This window comes from Momordica charantia (assembly GCF_013281855.1).
Source record: "Momordica charantia cultivar OHB3-1 chromosome 10 unlocalized genomic scaffold, Mcharantia_2.0 BLBB01000010.1, whole genome shotgun sequence".
In the NCBI taxonomy this organism is placed as follows: domain Eukaryota; kingdom Viridiplantae; phylum Streptophyta; class Magnoliopsida; order Cucurbitales; family Cucurbitaceae; genus Momordica; species Momordica charantia.
The window spans coordinates 18,299,678-18,319,980 of NW_028275158.1; the positions used below are offsets into that span (position 1 = coordinate 18,299,678).

General features: G+C 45.7%; 1 protein-coding gene across 1 annotated transcript; it reads left to right on the top strand.

The window, feature by feature from the left end:
- Positions 1–811: 811 nt before the first annotated feature.
- LOC111013363 (uncharacterized) lies at positions 812–1,261 on the top strand. The gene has a single exon (XM_022287795.1). The coding sequence runs from the start codon at positions 812–814 to the stop codon at positions 1,259–1,261; it is 450 nt and encodes a 149-aa protein (XP_022143487.1).
- The last annotated feature ends 19,042 nt before the right edge of the window (positions 1,262–20,303 follow it).

Here is a 20,303-nt window from a genome sequence, read left to right on the forward strand (position 1 = left end):
ACATCTTAATGAAATTGATAACTGATTATCATTTTATTTATTAAGTAATATTTAAAATATATCCCTTCTGTGTAAGACTTCTTAGATTAGAGTCTTAAACAAATACCTCATTTACTTATATCTTAAGTGGGTTCTGATCTCATATGTATCTTGACATTTTAATTTTGTTCGTAATACTTCCTAAATGAAAAAATGTATCTAATAGATCAAGTATATATTAAATACAAAATCGACCGTGGAAACACTTATTCAACACATGCACTAGTACTATAAAATCGAACGTTCTCAATCTATGTTTTAACATAGCTCAACTGATTAACCACCCGAGAAGTTGTTAAAAAAAACCATAATCAACAAAATACATAGAGATTAGGAAAGGGGTTGGAAGATTTGATGTTGTAGAAGGAGGCATAACAAGTTAAATTTTATAGTTTATATATATATATTATATATATATTAGTGAGATAATTAAATGGGAGTGATTATATTGATCTGATGGAGAGAAATTTCAGTGATTTCCCAAAAACTTTCCTTAATTATCTCTCAGAGTCACTAACAGAATTTGCTTAATTAAATTGCACAATATCTTCTCTCTCCTTATATCAACGAAAAACAAGGAAATTAAACTAAATTAAAATCAAACTTAGTGAAGAAGCTAAATTTTTGTAGCTCATTAAGCTGTGCATTTCTCTAGTACTGTTCTTCCATTAATTTGTGTCTTCCGAGGTACACAAAATCGGTCGTGTTCTAATTTTTGAACAATGTTTTTGTTTTGATCATTTGGTTTAATTTTGTTTGTTGGTTTGTAGCTATGGAGGTTGAATCTGCAGCTAGGATTAAACTCAGCGGCGGCCTTCATAAGAAGAAGCAGCCTAAATGTGGAATCTGTGGGAAGGAGTTTTGTTCCATGAAGGGTTTGTATGGTCACATGAGGACTCATCCAGACCGATCCTGGAGAGGGATTGAACCTCCGAATACTGTAACGACAACAGCTCCGGCCTGGTCTCTCACCGCCCCGAGAGGGCGGAAGAGAACCACCTCCGCCTCTACCTCTGATTTTATGTTGCTTCCAAAGAAAGAAAGCTCGTCGAGAAAGAAGGTGCACTTTGACCTTGACACTGACATGGGTGTCATTACTTGCCAGTACTCCGCTCCACGGTTGTCGCGGCCTCGAGAATCGTGCGGTCGGAAGATGCTGGATTTTGACCTCAACCAGCTGCCGCCCATGGAGGAGGAAGATGGAGAAGGTATTGAATCTTGAGCTACTACTCAATATTCTTCACATTTGCCAAAAAAGCTCAGATCTTTTGAGTTTCTAGTTTCAGGGATTATGATCAGCTGCAGCTTAATTGTTCATCTTTTTTTTTTTTTTTTCCTAGTTGAATTTCTTTGAAGGAATTCGGAATTCCCATGATTTTTTGGGCTATTTAGAGTAAATATTTACATGGCTGGTGGTTACATCAATCAAATATGGAAATATATTGTTTGTTGATATAGTGAGTGAAAATTTTGGAGATTTGTTGTTAAAATATGGTAAATTTAATATAAAATAATCATAATCAAAATAATAGAGTTAAAAGTTTTTTTTTTTGGGCAATAATATAGCTAAGTTAAGGTAATTTTAAAGTTGTTTTGAAACTTTCTGACTCTATAAATTTGAATGACTTGCTTGTTCAACTTGTCCCTTCTCGAGCAAGCAAATGACTAGTAGAATCGAGAAGTCATAATGAACTAGCGAAATCATTATTTTAAATAAATAAAAAAAAGTTGTAGCGAATGTGGAAAACTCTGTCTTCTCTCTTTTTTTTATAAATAAAATTGCACTGTTGGAAACTGGAAATTTCCTTTTGTATTCAAATTTCTAAAAGAATTCTTAAAAAAAAAAATCTAAAAGAAAGTGACTTTCACTTCTGAAAAAAAAAATCTGATATAAATTCAATTTAAAAAAAAATAAAAAAGTGAAAGATACTATTCTATTCCATCTATCTAACAGAAAGAGGAAACATTATTTTGAAAAAGAAAAAACATTTTAAAACCCATAAAAAATTGAAATACACAAAAAGAAGGCGGTGGCAAAATTAGGAAGATTTTAATGAGATCAGGATTTAAAATAAAATGAAATTAATATATTTAAAAATGTAATAGATTTTAAATATGAAAATAGGAAAAGATTTTTTAGATTTATTAACCTTGTAGATTAGGAAAGAATCTAATCTATCGAAACAATATTCCTGCAAATCAAGGGCAATAAAGGAAAACAAATACAGAAAAAACTAATAAAATAATTACAAAAAGAAAAAAAGATCTGCGTAAATATTTGACTATTTTGCAATATTCTTTTTTCTTCTCTCCATTAATTGATGTAAATATATATGGCAATGGGAATTAGACAAGATTAAATAAGAGGAAGATTGTAAGTTTTTACTCTAATATTTGATATTTTAGACTTTAAACAAATTATATCTTATAAACTAATTTAATTTTATTTTTACGATTCTTTCAAATATTTTTTTTCTAAGTATGACTTTGGTTATATAAATTTGAGTATGCTTACGTGTTTATGTGTTTAAATATATATGTATCATCCATCAATTGGGCATAATTCAAATAGATCAAGATATATTATAAAAAAACTTTTCGTAATTTATTTCTAAAAATTAGTTTTAAAATTTAAGAGCTTGCTAATGGAATTTAAAGGTTTTATAATTTTAATAGTTTTTATATCTTTTTATCAACTCTTGCAATTATATCAACAATTATCTTCTCTATTTTATTTATTTATTTATTTCCTAAAAGGATGAAGTCTTCTCACTTAATTTGTTTTTTTTTTTAATTTCTTTTCCAATTCTATTCTCCTAAAAATTTATTGAAGCCTAGGACTTTTTTCTTTGGTTTTTCATATGAATCTCAAAGCAAGTTGTCTAGCAATAATACAACATTGTATTTTTAGAAATAATAATTTGTTTTATTTTTAAACATCAATAGGAAACAAAAATGCTTAAAACAATCTCGAAAATAGATATTAACCATTTTCTAGAAGTTGTTTTTAAGGTTTTCCGTATGAATGAAAAATGATTATTTCATAATTAATATTGTTATCATTTTTGTTCTAAAAATTTATGCATGGTGTTGAGACGAAAATATGACCTATCACGTGGCGAGATATGATCGATCTACTAAGGTCACCTACCAGTGAGCTCTCAAGCTCACCCATGGCTGAGCTCCTAATTAAGCTCACTCACAGTCGAGCTACTAAGCTCATCTATCGTCTAACTCCTATGCTCACCCATGACTGAACTACTAAGCTCATCTATCGCCGAGCTCCTAAGCTTACCATGGCCGAGCTACTAAGCTCATCTATCGTGGAGCTCCTAAGCTCATCCATGGCCGAGCTATTAAGCTCATCCATATGAAATGATGAATAGCCGACCTCAGGCCTTATCGACCCATGGCCCGACATCCAACTACCTAGTTGTAACGGCTGTAACGGATGTGTCCCTTCACTTCGCCTATAAAAGGACCTTCATTCCTCTGACTCAAGTATGCAATTTTGCTCCAAAAACGACCTACTTGAGCTTGCACCTCGTTATCTCGGCCAGTTGCCACGTGGCGGGGAACTAAACAGCCCCTTTGACATCTCTTCATCTGCACAGAATTCTCGATGTGAAAACACAGAGACAAAAGGTTGATCTTTGAATAGGAAAAAGAGTGGATATGCAGGATCTCAAGTAGCTCGGCAAGACCTATTACAAGAGAAAAATTGCATTACGCAGTTATGACTTTGTATTCCACGTGGCGGCAGGATATGACTTTGTATTACGCTATCTTTTGCTTATCTTGATTGATCTAATTTATCCAGTTGATTTTCTTGTTGGCCACTTGTTTAAATCACATTAGTTTGAATTTAATTCTGAAAAGGTTAGAGTTAAACGGATCTCATCAAGGTAAAACGAGAAGTTACTTAGAAATAAGAACTAAAACAAGATTCTAGACATAGGCTCTCTTACCCGTTAAACGTAAGTTGGAACTTGATTTATTTAGGATTCTAGAGTTGCATAGACATATGTAAACACTAGCCTAAGCTTCTAAACAAACAAACAGCGGTATGGAATAGGAGTTGAACCAGTTTGCATAAATTGAGTTTAATTATGGGCACATTTGATAGGTGTAATTCATCTTTTAGAACTAAATCTTAGTAGGGTGGTTGACCTTTTAATTTCTGTGTTTCTAATTCATGTTCCCAACAATTCCACCAATTTTTATTCTCAAACTCGATTGTTCATTCAAGCAGTTTACAAAATAAATTTTAAAAGAAAACTAGTCCATGTGGAGACGAACTTGGAATATTTCCAGATTATTACTTGTGGCAGTGTGCACTTGCACTTACCCTCTAGCTATTAAGTAGAGGCCCAACAGCCCCCTACTTGAGAAAGTTGTTTTCACATAAACATAAGAGCTCAAGTATCATGTTAAATGGCGTAAACTTTCATTAAAACGAAAAATTGTTCTAACACAATAAAATAACCGGTCGTTTGACATAAACAAGTGCAACAGTCGCTCATAAAATAAATAGAATGTGTCACCAGACTAGTGGTAGTACTTCTTGAGATGTTGTGCATGCATGGATGAGGTAGGATTTTTCCATGTGAGTCTTCCAAGGCGTAAGTGCCTATCCGAACCACTTTGGTGACCTTGTATGGGCCCTCCCATGTTGGTCCAAGAACCCCGATGGTCAGGTCTTTTGTATTAGGCATGACTTTCCTTAAGACCAAGTTGCCTTCTTTGAAGCTGCGCTTCTTGACTTTCGAGTCGTAATACAGAGCGATCCAATTTTTGTACTTGGTTGTTCGTAGTCGTGCTACCTCTCGATGTTCCTCAAGTAGATCGAGGTTAAGTTGTATAGACTCGTCGTTTTCAGGTAGATTGAATCGTTCTACCCTCGGGAAAGGAAGTCCGATTTCCACTGGCACTACTGCCTCAAAACCAAATGACAATGAAAATGGTGTTTCACCAGTTGATGTGCAGGGTGTTATTCTATAGACTGATAGTGCACTAAGAAGTTCTTCTGTCCACTACCCCTTAAGCTTCTCTAATATGGTTTTTAGAGTTCTTTTGATGATTTTATTAACTGCTTCGACCTGACTGTTAGCTTGCGGGTGTGCTGGCGAAGAGTAAATGTGCTTGATACCTAACTCTCGGCAAAAGTCCCGAAAAGCTGCATTGTCGAATTGTTTTCCATTATCACTGATAATGGTGTAGGGTATCCCAAAGTGGTAAATTATGCTTCTCCAAATAAAATCAGTGATCTTCTCTCGGTTATTATTGCTAGGGCTTTAGCCTCGACCCATTTGGTGAAATAATCAACTACTACCACTGCAAAGTTGGTCTGGCCTTTTCCTTGTGTGAGGGGCCCTATGATGTCTATTCCCTATTGGGCAAATGGCCAGAGACCTATTATATTGGTTAATGGCTCTGACGGCTGCCTAGGTACTGTTGCAAACCGCTGGCATTTGTCGCATTTTCTCGTGAACTGTATTGCATCGCTTAGCATGGTCGGCCAATAATACCCCTGTCGGATGATTTTGTGGCTCAAGGATCGTGCCCTATAATGGTTACCACAAAAGCGTTCGTATATCTCCCTCATAACATAGTCGGCTTCTTCTGGCGCTAAACATTTTTAAAGTGTCAAAGAGTAGCTTCTTTTATACAGGCTTCCATCTCTAAGCACATACTTAGCTGCTCACCGTTGGAGTTCCTGGGTCTCTACTCTTTCATCAGGTAGGGTCCCATCTCTTAAATACCCGATCAAAGGGTTCATCTAATTCTTCTCGGGTTGACCGGGTACATCTATATCCATCGCCTCCTGAACCTCTATGCTCGGCTCTGGTAAAATCTTCACCGGTACGGTTCTTCCTAGGTCGGTTTCATAAGCTGCCACTAGCCGTGCTAATGCATCTGAGTTGCCATTCTGAGTACGTGGAATTTGCCAGATCTCGTATTTCTAGAATTGGTCGAGCTGGTCTCTTACCTGGGAAAGGTACCTCGCCATCCGTGGCTCTCTAGCTTGGAATTCTTCTTTCACTTGACTCACAATCAACTGTGAATCACTAAGTATTAATATGTTCGTGACTCCGATATACCTGGCTACTCTCAATCCTGCTAATAGAGCTTCATACTCGGCCTCGTTGTTGAAGGCGTGAAAACTAAATCGCAGCACATATTAGACCTCTACCTACCTGGGGAAACTAACAGAAGTCCCGCCCCGCAACCTCTGAAGTTTTTGGACCCATCTACGTACAAGGTCCAGAGCCACTCGGCTTCAGCAGCCTGTGGAACGATGCTACATACTTGATGTTCTACCGGTGTTAATTCTGCTATGAAGTTTGCTACGGGTTGCCCTTTCATTGCAGTTCTCGATTTGTAGTGAATGTCATATTCGCTGAGCTCCACAACCCATTTTACCAGTCAGCTAGAAGTCTCGGGCCTTTGCAGAATCTACCGTAGAGGGAAGTTGGTGAGTACAGTTATCTTGTGGGATTGGAAATATGGGCGTAATATCCGAGCCGAGGTAACTAACGCCAATGCTAGCTTTTCCGTTTGAGGGTATCTAACTTCTGCATGCACCATTGCTTTGCTGGTGTAGTAGATTGGAGATTGTCGATTTTCTTCCTTTATCAACGCCAAACTCACTGCGGTATCGGATACGGCTAGGTACAAGTAGAGTTCATCTCCTATGACTGGTTTTGAGAGGAGCGAGGTTGCCCCCAGGTATTGTTTTAACTACCTGAACGTAGTTTCACATTCTTCGGTCCATTCAAATTGTCCTTTTTTCCTTAGGACTTTAAATAATGGCAGACACTTGTTGGTTGAGCGACTAACGAACCTGTTGAGTGCCGCTATTCTCTCGTTGAGCCCTTGTAATTGCTTTAAATTTCTAGGGTGACTCATATCTAACACATCTTTGATTTCAACTGGGTTGGCTTCAATTCCCCGTTGGTGTACCAAGAATCCAAGGAATTTTCCTGAGGTCACCCCAAACGTGCACTTGCTGGGATTCAGCTTCATCTTGTACTTCCTCAAAACCCCAAATGCTTATGCCAGATCTGCTTCGTGTTGATTGCTTTTCCGACTTTTTACTAACATATCATCTACGTAGATCTCAATGTTTCTGCTAATCAACGTCGCAAACATTTGGTTTACCATTTGTTGGTAAGTCGCGCCTGCATTCTTCAACCCAAAGGGCATTACTGTGTAGCAATATAGGCCTCAATTTGTAACGAATGAGGTCTTCTCTTGATCTGGTAGATGCATCTTAATCTGATTATATCCGAAGTAGGCATCCATGAAACTCAGGCTTTCATGTCCAGCGGTGGCTTCGACTAGTTGATCTATAAGAGGTAAAGGAAAAAAATCCTTTGGGCAAGCTTTGTTTAAGTCCGTAAAGTCGATGCACATTTGCCATTTGCCATTTGGCTTCCGTACCAAGACCACATTGGATATCCATTGGTGGTAATGGACCTCTCGGATGAAACTCGCTTTTAGTAGTTCCTCCACCTGTTCAGCCACGATCTCGTTTCTTTCCTGGTTGAAAGCACGATGCTTCTGCTTTATGGGTTTACAGCTCTCATCGACATTAAGTCGGTGGACCATGACTCCTCGATCAATTCCGGGCATATCCTCATATGACCATGCAAATACATCAGCGTTGCTTCTAAGGAAACTTATAAAGCTCGCTCTATCCTTATTCTCCAACCTGGTTCCAATGTTGACTCGTCGATCGTCGGATGTCAAGGGGATGGATTCCACTTCTTCAGCTGGTTCTCCCCTGTCGAAGGTGGCCGGATTTGGTAGTTGACCAGGGCTCGGACATATCTCTCCTGAACCGTCGACTGCCCTATCCTCGAGTGTCAGGGGTTGGATTCTACCCCTTCTGCTGGTTCTTCTTTGTCGAAAGTGGTCGGGTTTGGTTGATGACCAGAGCTCGGGCATATTTCTCCCGAGCTGTTGACTGCCACCTCGGGGCTTTCTTCTTCGAAACACTGCTGACCTCCGGAGTTTGTATCAACTCGCTTCATTCCAACCTTACTCGGATTTGGGCTTCGTCTCAGTTCTTGGCTTAATCTTGTATCGTCTCCACATACAACACCAAATGTTGATTCTAGGATTCTAGTAGACCAGTTCTCTCCACTCCGCGCACCAACTCGAATACTACGGGACCAATACATGCAAAACCGAACAAAACCCTAATCCGGTGTGACTTCAGTCACACTGGCTCCAATGCCTAAGTTAGCAAAAGGAGAGATCACTAAACAAGTAAGACACTTGAAAGTGTAATTCTGACTTACCTTCAAGAGGTGACCCCCTCCCTATTTATAGTTGATTTGCCCCCCTAAGGTTTCTCACGATGCCAACCCTAGATTTGATATTCGTGGGCTTTAGGCCGGGATGCCTCCAGCATCGGTAGAGGATCGGGAACAGGGCTCGGCTTTGGGGCCCGAACGCCACATACTTGAAACAGGGACCGAGAGGGAAAAATGAGAGCTCCTAGGGCTTTTCGACCTAAGGCCAAGAAGGGGTCAGCGCCTTGACGCCAAGGTGGGGTCGGCCCCGAGGCAGGGTCGACCCTTTATTGGGCCGACCTTCGTGTCTTGGGCCGGCTCTGCCTGTCGATGGTCTTGGTTGTCCTTCTTGATGTAGTCGTATTGCTCCATATATAACAAAACTCATCCACGATAGAGCTCCCAAAATCATTCACAACTGAGCTCATAAGGTCATCTTCACCATATAACTCAGGTCAGCTTCAAGGATGAGCTATCGTCAAATAGTTCACCTCAACCTCAAGCATAAGCTCCCCAGCTCATCCACGGCTCATCTACGAATAAGTTTCTAAGGTCATCTCCCACCAAGTTCACACTCGGTAGCTCACACCAACCTCAATACCACCTTGGTGATTAAGTAATCGAGGTCCAAAGGAAGAGCTTTCATCAGTAAGCTCAGCTTACTTCAAGAATAAGCTGTCAACTTAAAAAGTCAAACCTCCACAAAACCGACCTTCATGCATCACGACTCAAGGAGCTGATCTATGTAAATCACGAGCTGCTAAAAACTAATGATCTTTACGAAACTTCTTAAAATTGGCTCAAATCTTGATGATAAGATCTTACAGAAAAAAAAGAGCTTGACCAAACTTCTCACAAACCTTGCTATGTATTGGTACGACCTACGAAACAGTCCTTTGGCAAGTTAGATTCCTAACTTACCAAAGTGGGGGCAAATGTTAGGGGCAAAATATGACCTACCACATGGTGAGATATGATTGGTCTACTAAGGTCACTTACCACTGAGCTCTTGAGCTCACCCCAAGAACGACCTATTTGAGCTCGTGGCTATACTGACTTGAGCGTGAAAGTGTTTGCTTCTTTTTGCAAGTCCTACCTTGCATGAGCTCGCATCTTGTTAGCTCAACCAGTTGCCACATGGCCGACCTCAATAGCTCAATACATCCTATCTATCTACGCTGTGCTAGGCTCTCAAGTTAGCAATTTTACCCTTTCAATTATTACATTTTTCACTATTATTTCCATCCAAATTCCTTACGCAAATAATTATTTATTTAAGTTTATTTGTTATTTACAATTTTTTTAGTACAAAATGTTGGAGAGGGGATTTGAACTCAACCTCTCGATTGGAGGTATATATCAATTACCGCTGAACTATACTCGTTTTGGCTATTTACAGAATTAACTTGTCTTTAACATACTCTCACACTCCATACACAATTTTTATCTTTCATTTAAATCTCTTTAATGTAATCTCAAATAAATTTTGCAAGTAGTGTGTGATGAGGCTTTTTTTTTAATAGCAAATAATTATCACACGTCATATTGGGCAAAATTCAACAAGAATCTAAAAAGTCTTGAAATCATTGATTTTCTTAAAAACTAATCAGACCAAATATTCTTTATTAAATTTTTTTAATTTGTTTGATTTTCATCCTTCTACGCAGATAGACCATAAAATTAAATTAATAATACTCACTCTATAAATTGATCCCATCAATATATAATGAGTACTTTATTATTATTATTTCAATAGTACATTTTATTTTTAATTTCAATTTAAATTTTAGAGAAACTCAAAAGCATAAAATTTAATAAGATAAAGAAGGCAGGTATGCCTTACATTGAAATTTATGTTGATTTTTTTCATCTAAACCAGAACTTCTAACCTTTCAAATTTCTAATTATAAAGATTTAATTAAATTTTAAATTAAAATTTTCAAAAGTTTGGTCTATTTCTAACATTTACTGGCTCTTTCAGAAATTGTTTGATCTCATATACTTCGTATGGTTCTGGATTTGTAATATAATGTTATGGCTATAGGAAAAGGATGAAGGAGAGGAGGTGGGACGACATCAGAGATGGAGAAAGATGGCGGCGGTGACAACGATGACACTGAGTAATTTTTTATTCCACTCAAACTATGATAATAGACATGTTGTGATTTTCTGTTTAGTTCTTATTTGTCATTCGATTTAAGCTTGTGATTTTGGAACATTTAAAATATTGCTGCAATTTCATTTCTGTTTATGCAAAGATGTGCACAACAGTGTGTTCCAGATTGCAGCTCGAACTCGGACTCCGGACCGACCTGAACGCTTGGGCGGACCTGCACAAAAAGGTGAGCACTCCGACGATCAAGTCAGTATAGGTCGGATTCCCAGTTTAGTTCGAGGCCAGAAGTCATCGTACCTGATCGGGGAGTGAGGTCCTCTACTTATGGGTGGTGGTCTCGCTAATCTCGCGACGGTTACATTCGGTAATCTCGGGACCGTCGGTTACACCCGGTAATCTCGGGACCGACGGTTACGCCCGATAATCACGCCGCAGACAGTTGCTCACATCGGCCCCTACCGAGCTCCCCGGTAGGTCAGACCTGGGCCAGGTTCACCTCGGCCCTCATACTTAGCATTTGTCGGCGTTAGTGGCGGCCATCTCGGCTATCCGAGCTGGCCATGACTCATGAGCCATCTTGGAGCAGCAACAGGGGTCCTCCACGTGTCCAGGGTATTCCCTTCCCCAAACATTGGCTCCCTCTCTGTCTGGTCCGATCTCGACCTGGCAGAGAAGTTCATTCGACTTGCTTTGGACACGTGGCGACTTCCTATTCGTGGGAAAATACAACAGTTGTGGAAGATTTATCGTCGGAATATTCAAATATTCCGACGCTTCGGATCTCAGAGAGGATCCTAGCCGCTCGTTGATTACACGTGTAAGGTGGGGAAATTCTTCCGACGGGCTATAAATGCCCCCAATCCTTCAGATCATACCTTACGTTCCCTGAATTCTTGGAGTTCGATCTGAAGGCAGCTCGAACCCTCGGTAGGTCGGTCTCTTCCCTCTCTCTTTCGAACGTAGTTGCCATGTCGTCCTCTATTAGCAGCAACCTAGGATCCGATTTAGCTCGTAGGTTAGAGTCCGAGCTCGAGGAGATAGAAAACTTTAGAATCTCCGATGACGGGGAGGATAGTGACGCCTCCACTTCAGGTCAGGGTTTGGAATACCCTTCTAGGATACCTGAACACTACCTTTTGTCCAAGAATTTCTCTTCCGGACTGGATTGACTCCGGCTCAAGTGGCCCCCAATGGGTGGGGTGTCATTTTCGCTTTGGCCATCCTTTTTTGGCTACGAGCTCGGGATAGTGAGGAGGCCGAGCTGTTGGACATAGACCAGCTCCTCACGTGCTTCGAAGCGAAAAGGATAGCTAAGAAGCCCGGTCGGTTCTATATGTGCGCAAGGAAAGGCGCAGGCGGTATAGTTAAGGGGCCGACCTCCATCAAGGGATGGGTGAGGAAGTGGTTCTACGCTTCCGGGGAATGGCTCGCAAAGGACGAGTCAGGTCGTTCCTTCTTTGACGTCCCCACTAGGTTTGGGAACCTAGGTACGGAGTAGTTCTTGCTTTTCGTAATTTTCTTCTGTCATTCAGGTCTAACTCGGATTTTGTCTTCATGCAGTTTCAATCCGACCAGTCCCCGAGCTTACGCAAGCCTCCTTCAACACGCTGAAGTACTACAAGGAGTGCCTTCCGAGGGGTAGGAAGGTCGGAACCCTGGTGACCGACGAGCTGCTGCTTGAGTCCGGGCTGCTAGATTACAACCCTGCAGTTCGTCCCATCGAATCCTCAAGGCCGAACTCTGAACTTGGTATGCCGAGCTTGCCTTCCCCTTTTTCCTCTAACCTTGTATTGACCCCTGTTTTTATTTCGCAGCCATGGTTTGCGGATTTGCATGCAGCGTGAAGCGCAAGTCCAAGGGCCGAGCCCATGCTCTTGAGGCCGCCCAGAGTTCGAAACCTGCCACCCCTGCCGTGGCAGGGCCTGCCTCGGAAGATCCAGCCCCAGTGATCGAGCTGGAGTCTTCTGGGGGTCCCTCGAGGGAGAAGCGCCCCAGGGATCAGACCGAGGCGGTGGACACCCAGACCGAGGCGGTGGACGCCCGCCTTTGGGTGAGGAGGTGAGGGAGGAAGCCCCTCTGAAGCGAAGAAGGAAGAAAAAGAAGGCGATCTCTCCCTCGGAGGTCGGAGCTTGCAGGGTCTTGCCTGCAAGCTTCGCAGATCGGGTGGACGATCCTGCGGCCAGGATGGGCGGGACGTCCGACGTGACGACACGGTTCAGAGTTGAGCCGTCAAGTTCCGGGGTGAGGGACCAGGTGTCCCGCATCTCAGCTGCAAGCTTGGACCGCTGCCTAAGGAGGGCGTCCAAATTTGTGAGCGACCCTGGGTCCGTTCTGCAGAGGACCATCGATTACGCCGCCGAGGTAAGACTAGTGTCCCCATTTTTGCTTAATTTCACCCAACAGGTAGTTCGGTCTAACTTTTTCCTTGTACCGTTTCTCAGGCGTTCGTTGCTTCCATTCAATCGGCTCTGGCTGTAAAGGCCGAGCTAGATGGGAAGGAAGTTCTGGCAGCGAGGGAGAAAGAGGAGTTCTCTGCTGCCTTGGAGGTTGCTTCCTCCACCATGAAGGATGAGCTGCTGAAGGCTCACTCTGAGGTGGAGATTTTGAAGGCCGAGGTGGAGTCTCAGGCCGAGTTGCTGAAGAAGAAAGAGGACAGGCGCAAGGCTTAACTCCGAGCTGCCCACGCTATCACCAGGGGCTTAGAGAGGGAGAAGTTCCAGCTCCTGAAGGAGAAGGACGACATGCTCCAGGCGCTTGAAGCGAAGGATAAGGAGCTGGAGCATGCGACTGCCGAGCTGGAGACGGCGAAGGAGCGCCTCAGCAATGAAGTCCTATTGGAGGAATCGTTTAAGCAACATCCTGACTTCGATGGATTTGCCAAAGACTTTTCTGACGCGGGCTTCAAGTTCCACATGAAGGGCATTGCTTCCGACATGCCCGACCTTCAGATCGATCTCAGCGGTCTGAAAAGGAGGTATGCCGAGAAGTGGGCGTCTGGGCCTGGCGGCACCCCTGGCCCCCAAGCGTTGGTGGATCAGTATGTCAGAGATCTGGACTCTGATTACTCCGATCCCGAAGAGGACCAGGTCGGCTCCACTCAAGAGGGCGCTCCTCAAGCAGGCTCTTAGGCGACCACCCTTCACGAGGCTTTTCGTTGTTCTTCCTCCCTTTTCTTTTTTGTTTGTAAGTGTCAGGGCAGAGCTGCAAGGTCTATAAGCCTTGGCTCTGCTCTTCATTCAATAAAGAGGCTCCCATTTGTTTCTACTTTGTTGTTGGCAACCTCTTTTCTTTGCTTTTCCTTTGAACTGCAGCTAATGTCACCTCGCACCTCTTACTTTTGAGGTCGCGCCTTTAATTAAAATAATTTGAAAATTTGGATTTGAATCTCTGTCTAGCATTCAATGCATTGCACCAACTCTGGATTTTTTAACATCGCCCCCTTAACTTAAAAACGTTAAAAGGCTAAAATCCTAAGTCCGTAGCTATTCTTCATATCGCTCCTCGTACCCCCAAGTTCGGAGGCTTGATCACTTTGAACCTTTCACATCGCCCCTTTGCCTTGAAGGTTTGAATTTTAAGTTCATCAGTGGTTTTGGCATCGTACCTCGTACCCTTAGGCTTCGGAGGATTGAATTTGAACCAACTGCCGGAATGTGATCGTGTGGGAGTCCGTGGCCCCCATTTAATTTCTGGTCGAGCTCGGAAGCATGAAATTAAATCATCACATTTATTCCGATCATAATTCTTTTGGAACAGTCTTTATAGATTCGTTGAAAATCCTTTTGGCATTTCAAGGATAATAACGCTTCAGGTGCTCCGCGTTCCACGGGTGCGCGAGGACGTCTCCTTTCAGATCGACCAATATGTACGTCCCAGGTCGGACTATGCCCTTGATCTCAAACGGGCCCTCCCAGGCCGGATCAAGGGCACCCACATGCGTTTGGACCCTCCTTAAGACCAGATGTCCGACCTGAAAGGCCCGAGGTCGAACGCGGGCATTGTAATGTCTGGCCATTCTGCCCTGATATTCCGCCAGGCGTAGCTGGGCCATTGCTCTTCTTTCTTCCAACAAGTCGAGGTTGAGGAGCAGCTCTTATTCATTTGTGTAGGCTCGTAATGCTCTACTCTGTCAGACGGCATGCCGATCTCAACCGGGACTACAGCTTCGGAGTCGAAGGCCAGGGAGAACGGGGTCTCACCCGTCGACTCTCGTTGGGTGGTCCGGTACGACCATAGAACCTCTGGTAGCTCCTCGACCCACCTGCCTTTCTTGGAGTCCAGTCTGAGTTTGATGCCTCGCCTGATGATCTTGTTGACTGCCTCCACCTGCCCATTTGCTTGCGGATGTGCGGGGGACGAGCTAAGATGACTTATGCCAAGTTTGCTGCAAAAGTCTTTGAACTTGGCGTTGTCAAACTGCTTCCCATTGTCTGTCACTATGGTCTGCGGTATACCAAAGCGACATATGATATTCGTCCATACGAAGGACGTGACCCTGGATTCCGTTATGTGGGAGAGCGCTTCGGCCTCGGCCCACTTGGTGAAGTAATCCACAGCGACCACAGCGAACTTGGTCTGGCCCTTGCCCAAAGGGAAAGGACCAATGATATCTACCCCCCACTGCGCGAATGGCCACAGGGCCGAGATGGGGGTGAGCAGCTCGGGAGGTTGGTGGATTATGGTTCCGTAGCGTTGGCAATTGTCGCAAGTTCTAACGAACTTCTTGGCATCCTGGCTGAGGGTCGGCCAATAGTATCCTTGTCGGATCACCTTGGCCGACAGCGACCGGACGCCTGAGTGATTGCCGCACACTCCTTCGTGGATCTCTCTAAGGACGTACAGGCCCTCTTCAGGGGTTAGGCATCTCAATAGAGGCAGGGAAAAGCCACGTCGGTACAATGCCCCATCTCGGACCACGAACCGAGCTGTCCGCCTTGCCAACTTTCTGCGCTCCTTGGGGTCTTGTGGTGAGTTGCCCCTAATGAAGTCCGCGATCGGGTCCATCCATGAGGATTCTGGAGCGCCGATCTCCATCAGATCTGGCTCTGAGATCGAGGGATTATCTAAGATCTCGACGGGGACCGACCTGGCCAGGTCGGTCTCGTACGCCGATGCTAACTTGGCCAAGGCGTCAGCATTAGAATTTTCTGCTCGCGGAATTCGGCCTACTTCGTAAGTTCGAAACTGGGCGAGGTACGATCTGACCTTGCCCAAGTACTTCTCCATTCGGGTGTCTTTGGCTTGGTACTCGTCCTTGACCTGGCTCACAACCAGCTGGGAGTCACTGAAGACCTTAACACAAGAGGCCCCCAATGCTCTAGCGATTCGCAGGCCGGCAATAAATGCTTCATACTCAGCCTCGTTGTTAGAAGTCCGGAAGCCGAACCGCAAGGCGTACTCAAATCGCTCGCCTCCTGGTCCGAGCAAGAGGACCCCGGCTCCGCATCCCTTCTCATTGGAGGATCCGTCGACATAGACTGTCCAAGGTAGGTCGGACTCGCGCAGCTCGGAAGGTGGTGTGAGCTCGGCTATGAAATCTGCCGCTGCTTGTCCTTTCAACGCAGTTCTGGGTTCGAACTGGATGTCGTACTCACTTAGCTCTATTGCCCACTTCATTAGGCGTCCAGAAGCTTCCGGCTTATGGAAGATACCTTTTAGGGGCAAGTTAGTGAGCACCACCACCGTATGGGCTTGGAAGTATGGTCTAAGCCGTCGGGCCGAGGTGACCAAAGCGAGAGCCAACTTCTCCATCTGAGGGTATCTAGTCTCGGCTTCGGTCATAGCCTTGCTTGTGTAGTAGACCGGGTTTTGTCGCGCTTCCTCTTGCCTGATTAGGGCCGAGCTGACGGCACTGTCAGACACTGCTAAGTACAATTGGAGCTTGTCCCCCGGCATGGGCTTGGCGAGCAAAGGTGCCGAACAGAGGTAGCTCTTCAATTGCTGAAACGCTTGCTCGCACTCCGCTGTCCATTCAAACGGCCCTTTCTTTCGGAGGACTTTGAAGAAATGAAGGCACTTATCTGTCGCTCTTGAAACAAACCGGCTCAGGGCCGCAACCCTGCCATTGAGACACTGAAGCTGCTTCAGCGTCTTCGGTGCCTCCATCTCGGTCACGGCTTTAATCTTTTCGGGGTTGGCCTCGATTCCCCGGTTATTCACCATGAAGCCGAGAAATTTTCCCGAGGAGACTCCAAAAGGCACACTTAGCAGGGTTGAGCTTCATTTGATATGCCCTCAGAACCTCGAAGGCTTCGGCCAGGTCGGAGAGATGCGACTTAGACTGCTTGCTCTTGACAAGCATGTCGTCTACATACACTTCCATATTCCGGCCGATCTGCTTGGCGAACATTTTGTTCACCATTCTCTGGTAGGTCGCTCCTGCGTTCTTTAACCCGAAGGGCATGACCTTGTAGCAGTACAGACCTTGGTCTGTTATGAAAGCGGTATGACCTTCATCTGGGACATGCATCTTGATTTGGTTGTATCCAGAGTGGGCGTCCATGAAGGTGAGCAGTTCGTGCCCGGCAGTGGCGTCCACGAGCTGATCAATCCTCGGCAGTGGGAAGCAATCTTTCGGGCATGCCTTATTTAAGTTCGTAAAATCTACGCACATTCTCCACTTGCCGTTAGATTTTTTAACTAATACAACATTGGAGAGCCACTCGGGATACGAAATTTCTCTTATGTATTCAGCTTTCAAAAGTTTGTTAACTTCCTCATCAATTACATCACTCATCTCCTTGTTTATAGGTCTTCTCTTTTGTTTCACAGGTCGGAATGATGGATCTATGCTGAGGCGATGCATCATAATTCACGGGTCAATGCCAGGCATGTCCTCATGGGACCACGCAAAGACGTCCGAGTTGGATCTGAGGAAGTGGATTAGCTCCTCTCTGTCGGTGGCCCCCAGCTTGGTTCCTATGCTTACCTGCTTCTCGGAACTAAGCAGAGGAACAAGCTCGAGCTCCTCAGTGGGTGCGGCAAACTCCTTCCTCGGCAGGTCGGCCTCGAACTCGAGCGGCCCATCCCTGCCGGCGAGAGTTTCGAGGGCGCAGACCGATGAGCCTTTGTGTGCGGAGGCATAACACTCCCTCGAAGCGGCCTGTTCTCCTCGGACCGTGCCCACGCCATTGGGGGTGGGATACTTCAAAACTTGATGAAGCGTTGAGGGAATGGCCCGAAATGAGTGGATGATGGGTCGCCCAAAGATGGCGTTATAGGCCGATCTACCGTCAATTACAACGAACTCGGCCATTTGAGTGACCCGAGTTCGGTCCTGCCCCAGCGTGACCGGCAAGTCGATGCAACCCTCTGGGATGACCGATTCTCCAGAGAACCCAACCAGCGGTGTCGGGCTCCTCTTCAATTGCGACCTCGTCCATCCCAAGGCGAGGTAGGTCGGTAAGGACAGGATGTTAGCGGATGCGCCCCCGTCTACCAGCACTCTCCTGACCACCACATGATCAATCAAGGGAGCAATCACAAGTGCATCATTGTGGGGCAGGTGGACCTCCTCCAAGTCTGCACCGTCGAAGGTGATTGGGCAGGTCGGCCCCTGCTCCCTGATGATGCACACCTCGCGCCTGGCTGCACGGGCTAACTCCTTTCTTTTATGTCCGGACTGACCCCCGCTCGGCCCTCCAAAAATGGTATTGATGACCGCAGGTCGGTCGGTGCGCCGGGGTGGCGTTCTTGAACGCTTTCGCTCTTCCTTTTTCTCTGCTGAGCTGGTCCTGGGCTTTCCCACAAACTTCTTGAAGTAGCAATCTTGAATTAGATCCTCAATTTGGCGCTTCAACTCCCAGCAGTCCGACGTGTTGTGGCCGTGCTCCCGATGGAAGCGGCAATACTTGTCCTTGCTGCGCCTCTCCGGGGCTCCCCGAAGTTTCTCAGGACGCTTGAGTAGTTTTTCCATTCCAGACTCCTCGATGTTCGTTAGGATCTCGGAAATTGGAATCGTGGTCGGGGTGAAGCGCTCGTAAGGTGGCTCCTGGTAGGTCCGTTCTCCGCCCTTCGATACTCAGCTCGGCCGCTGGAAAAGGATCCCTTGTCCTTGGACTTGGGATCTGCCCTTTCTACATCTTTTCCACTTCTGCCCCGGCCGATCTTTCGCTCTGGTCGGTCGGTTTTGGTTCGGAGGAGCTCCTGTCCATCGATGACTTTCTTCGCCTTCTGAAGCACCTCGGCGAAAGTGGTCGGGGCCTCCTTTCCAAGTTTCACCGTGAGGGCTTCGTCGGCTAGACCGGTGAGGAAATAACACATGGCCGAGTCATCGGAGCAGTGTGCAACCTTCAACTGCTCCTCCTGGAATCTGGTGACATACTCCCGCAGCGTCTCACCCTCCTTCTGCCTGATGGTGGCGAGATGGGTCGCTGTCTTTTTGTCATAGTGCCGAGAAGAGAACTGGGTGAGGAACTCCCTTCTCAGCTGAGAGTAGGTCGAGATCGACCTGACGGGCAGTCTCCGATACCACAATCGCGTGCTGCCAGTAAGCGCGATCTGAAAGGCGCGGCACTTGATTGCGTCTGATGCCGCTTGGAAGTCCATGAGGCCTTCAAAGACCTCAACATAGTCCTTGGGGTCCTTCGTCCCATCATAAGGCTTCACGGTAGGAGCTTTGAACTTCGGAGGGATTGGTGCTTCCAAAACGTCCGAGGTGAAAGGCGATTCTCCCAAGTCGCCATCGTTCAGTGAATCGTCTTTCTGCTCACATTTGGCCTTTAAGGCCTCCGCTTGAGCATCGAGCTCCCCCCTCAGCTGGTCGAACTCCTCCCTTGTGATTATCCCTGCGGGATTGTGAGAGGATTCAGCCTGCTGGTTGGAGCTCCTGTGTGAGCGGGATGGTGACTGCCCTTTTCGGAGGGACGAGCCTCTCTTTCTGTTGAGATGCTCACGGAGGTCTCCCCTCTGGCGAGTGTACCCCTCGCTCTCGTTGTCTTCTGGACGTTCCTCCTCGGCTGGGCCGAGGTGGGAACCCCTTTGCTCGCGTACGTCCACGCGCGTCACTCGATTTTCAGATCGGGACCCTGCGCCTGTAGCTAGCATCATTTCGTTATACATTTCCTCCATGGTGCGCATTTGTGTGCGCATTGCCTCCATCTCTCTCTGGAGCGCATCAAAGTTCTCGTTTGTTGGAGCCGGGGCTGGACCCCGGGCGCCCTTCTTAGAGGTCTCACCTCGGCCACGGGTGGCCTTGGACGTCCTCGGGTGCGCAGGCGGTAGGGCAGGCGCAGTGATCCGTGCCGACCTGCGGAGGGGTTCCGTTGCTAGGCCGTCGTGACCTTGCCCCTTCACCGCCGCTGCTCCGACCTCCCTCTGGTGGGCATCGCTGGCAGCTAGAGTCCTTCGATCTGTCGTATTGGTCGAGTTCGCTAGTGGAACCATGTTCGCTCGCGTGTTGGTTTAAAGGAATTGGGATGACTTAGATTGTCGTTCCCACAGACGGCGCCAAATGTTTATGCAAAGATGTGCACAACAGTGTGTTCCAGATTGCAGCTCAAACTCGGACTCCGGACCGACCTGAACGCTTGGGCGGACCTGCACAAAAAGGTGAGCACTCCGACGATCAAGTCAATATAGGTCGGATTCCCAGTTTAGTTCGAGGCCAGAAGTCATCGTACCTGATCGGGGAGTGAGGTCCTCTACTTATGGGTGGTAGTCCCGCTAATCTCTCGACGGTTACATTCGGTAATCTCGGGACCGTCGGTTACACCCGGTAATCTCGGGACCGTCGGTTACACCCGGTAATCTCGGGATCGACGGTTACGCCCGATAATCACGCCGCAGACAGTTGCTTACATCGGCCCCTACCGAGCTCCCCGGTAGGTCAGACCTGGGCCAGGTTCACC

What these genes read in the sequence shown, in the direction of transcription:
- LOC111013363 (XM_022287795.1), top strand. Translation starts at nt 812, where the DNA reads ATGGAGGTTGAATCTGCAGCTAGGATTAAACTCAGCGGCGGCCTTCAT.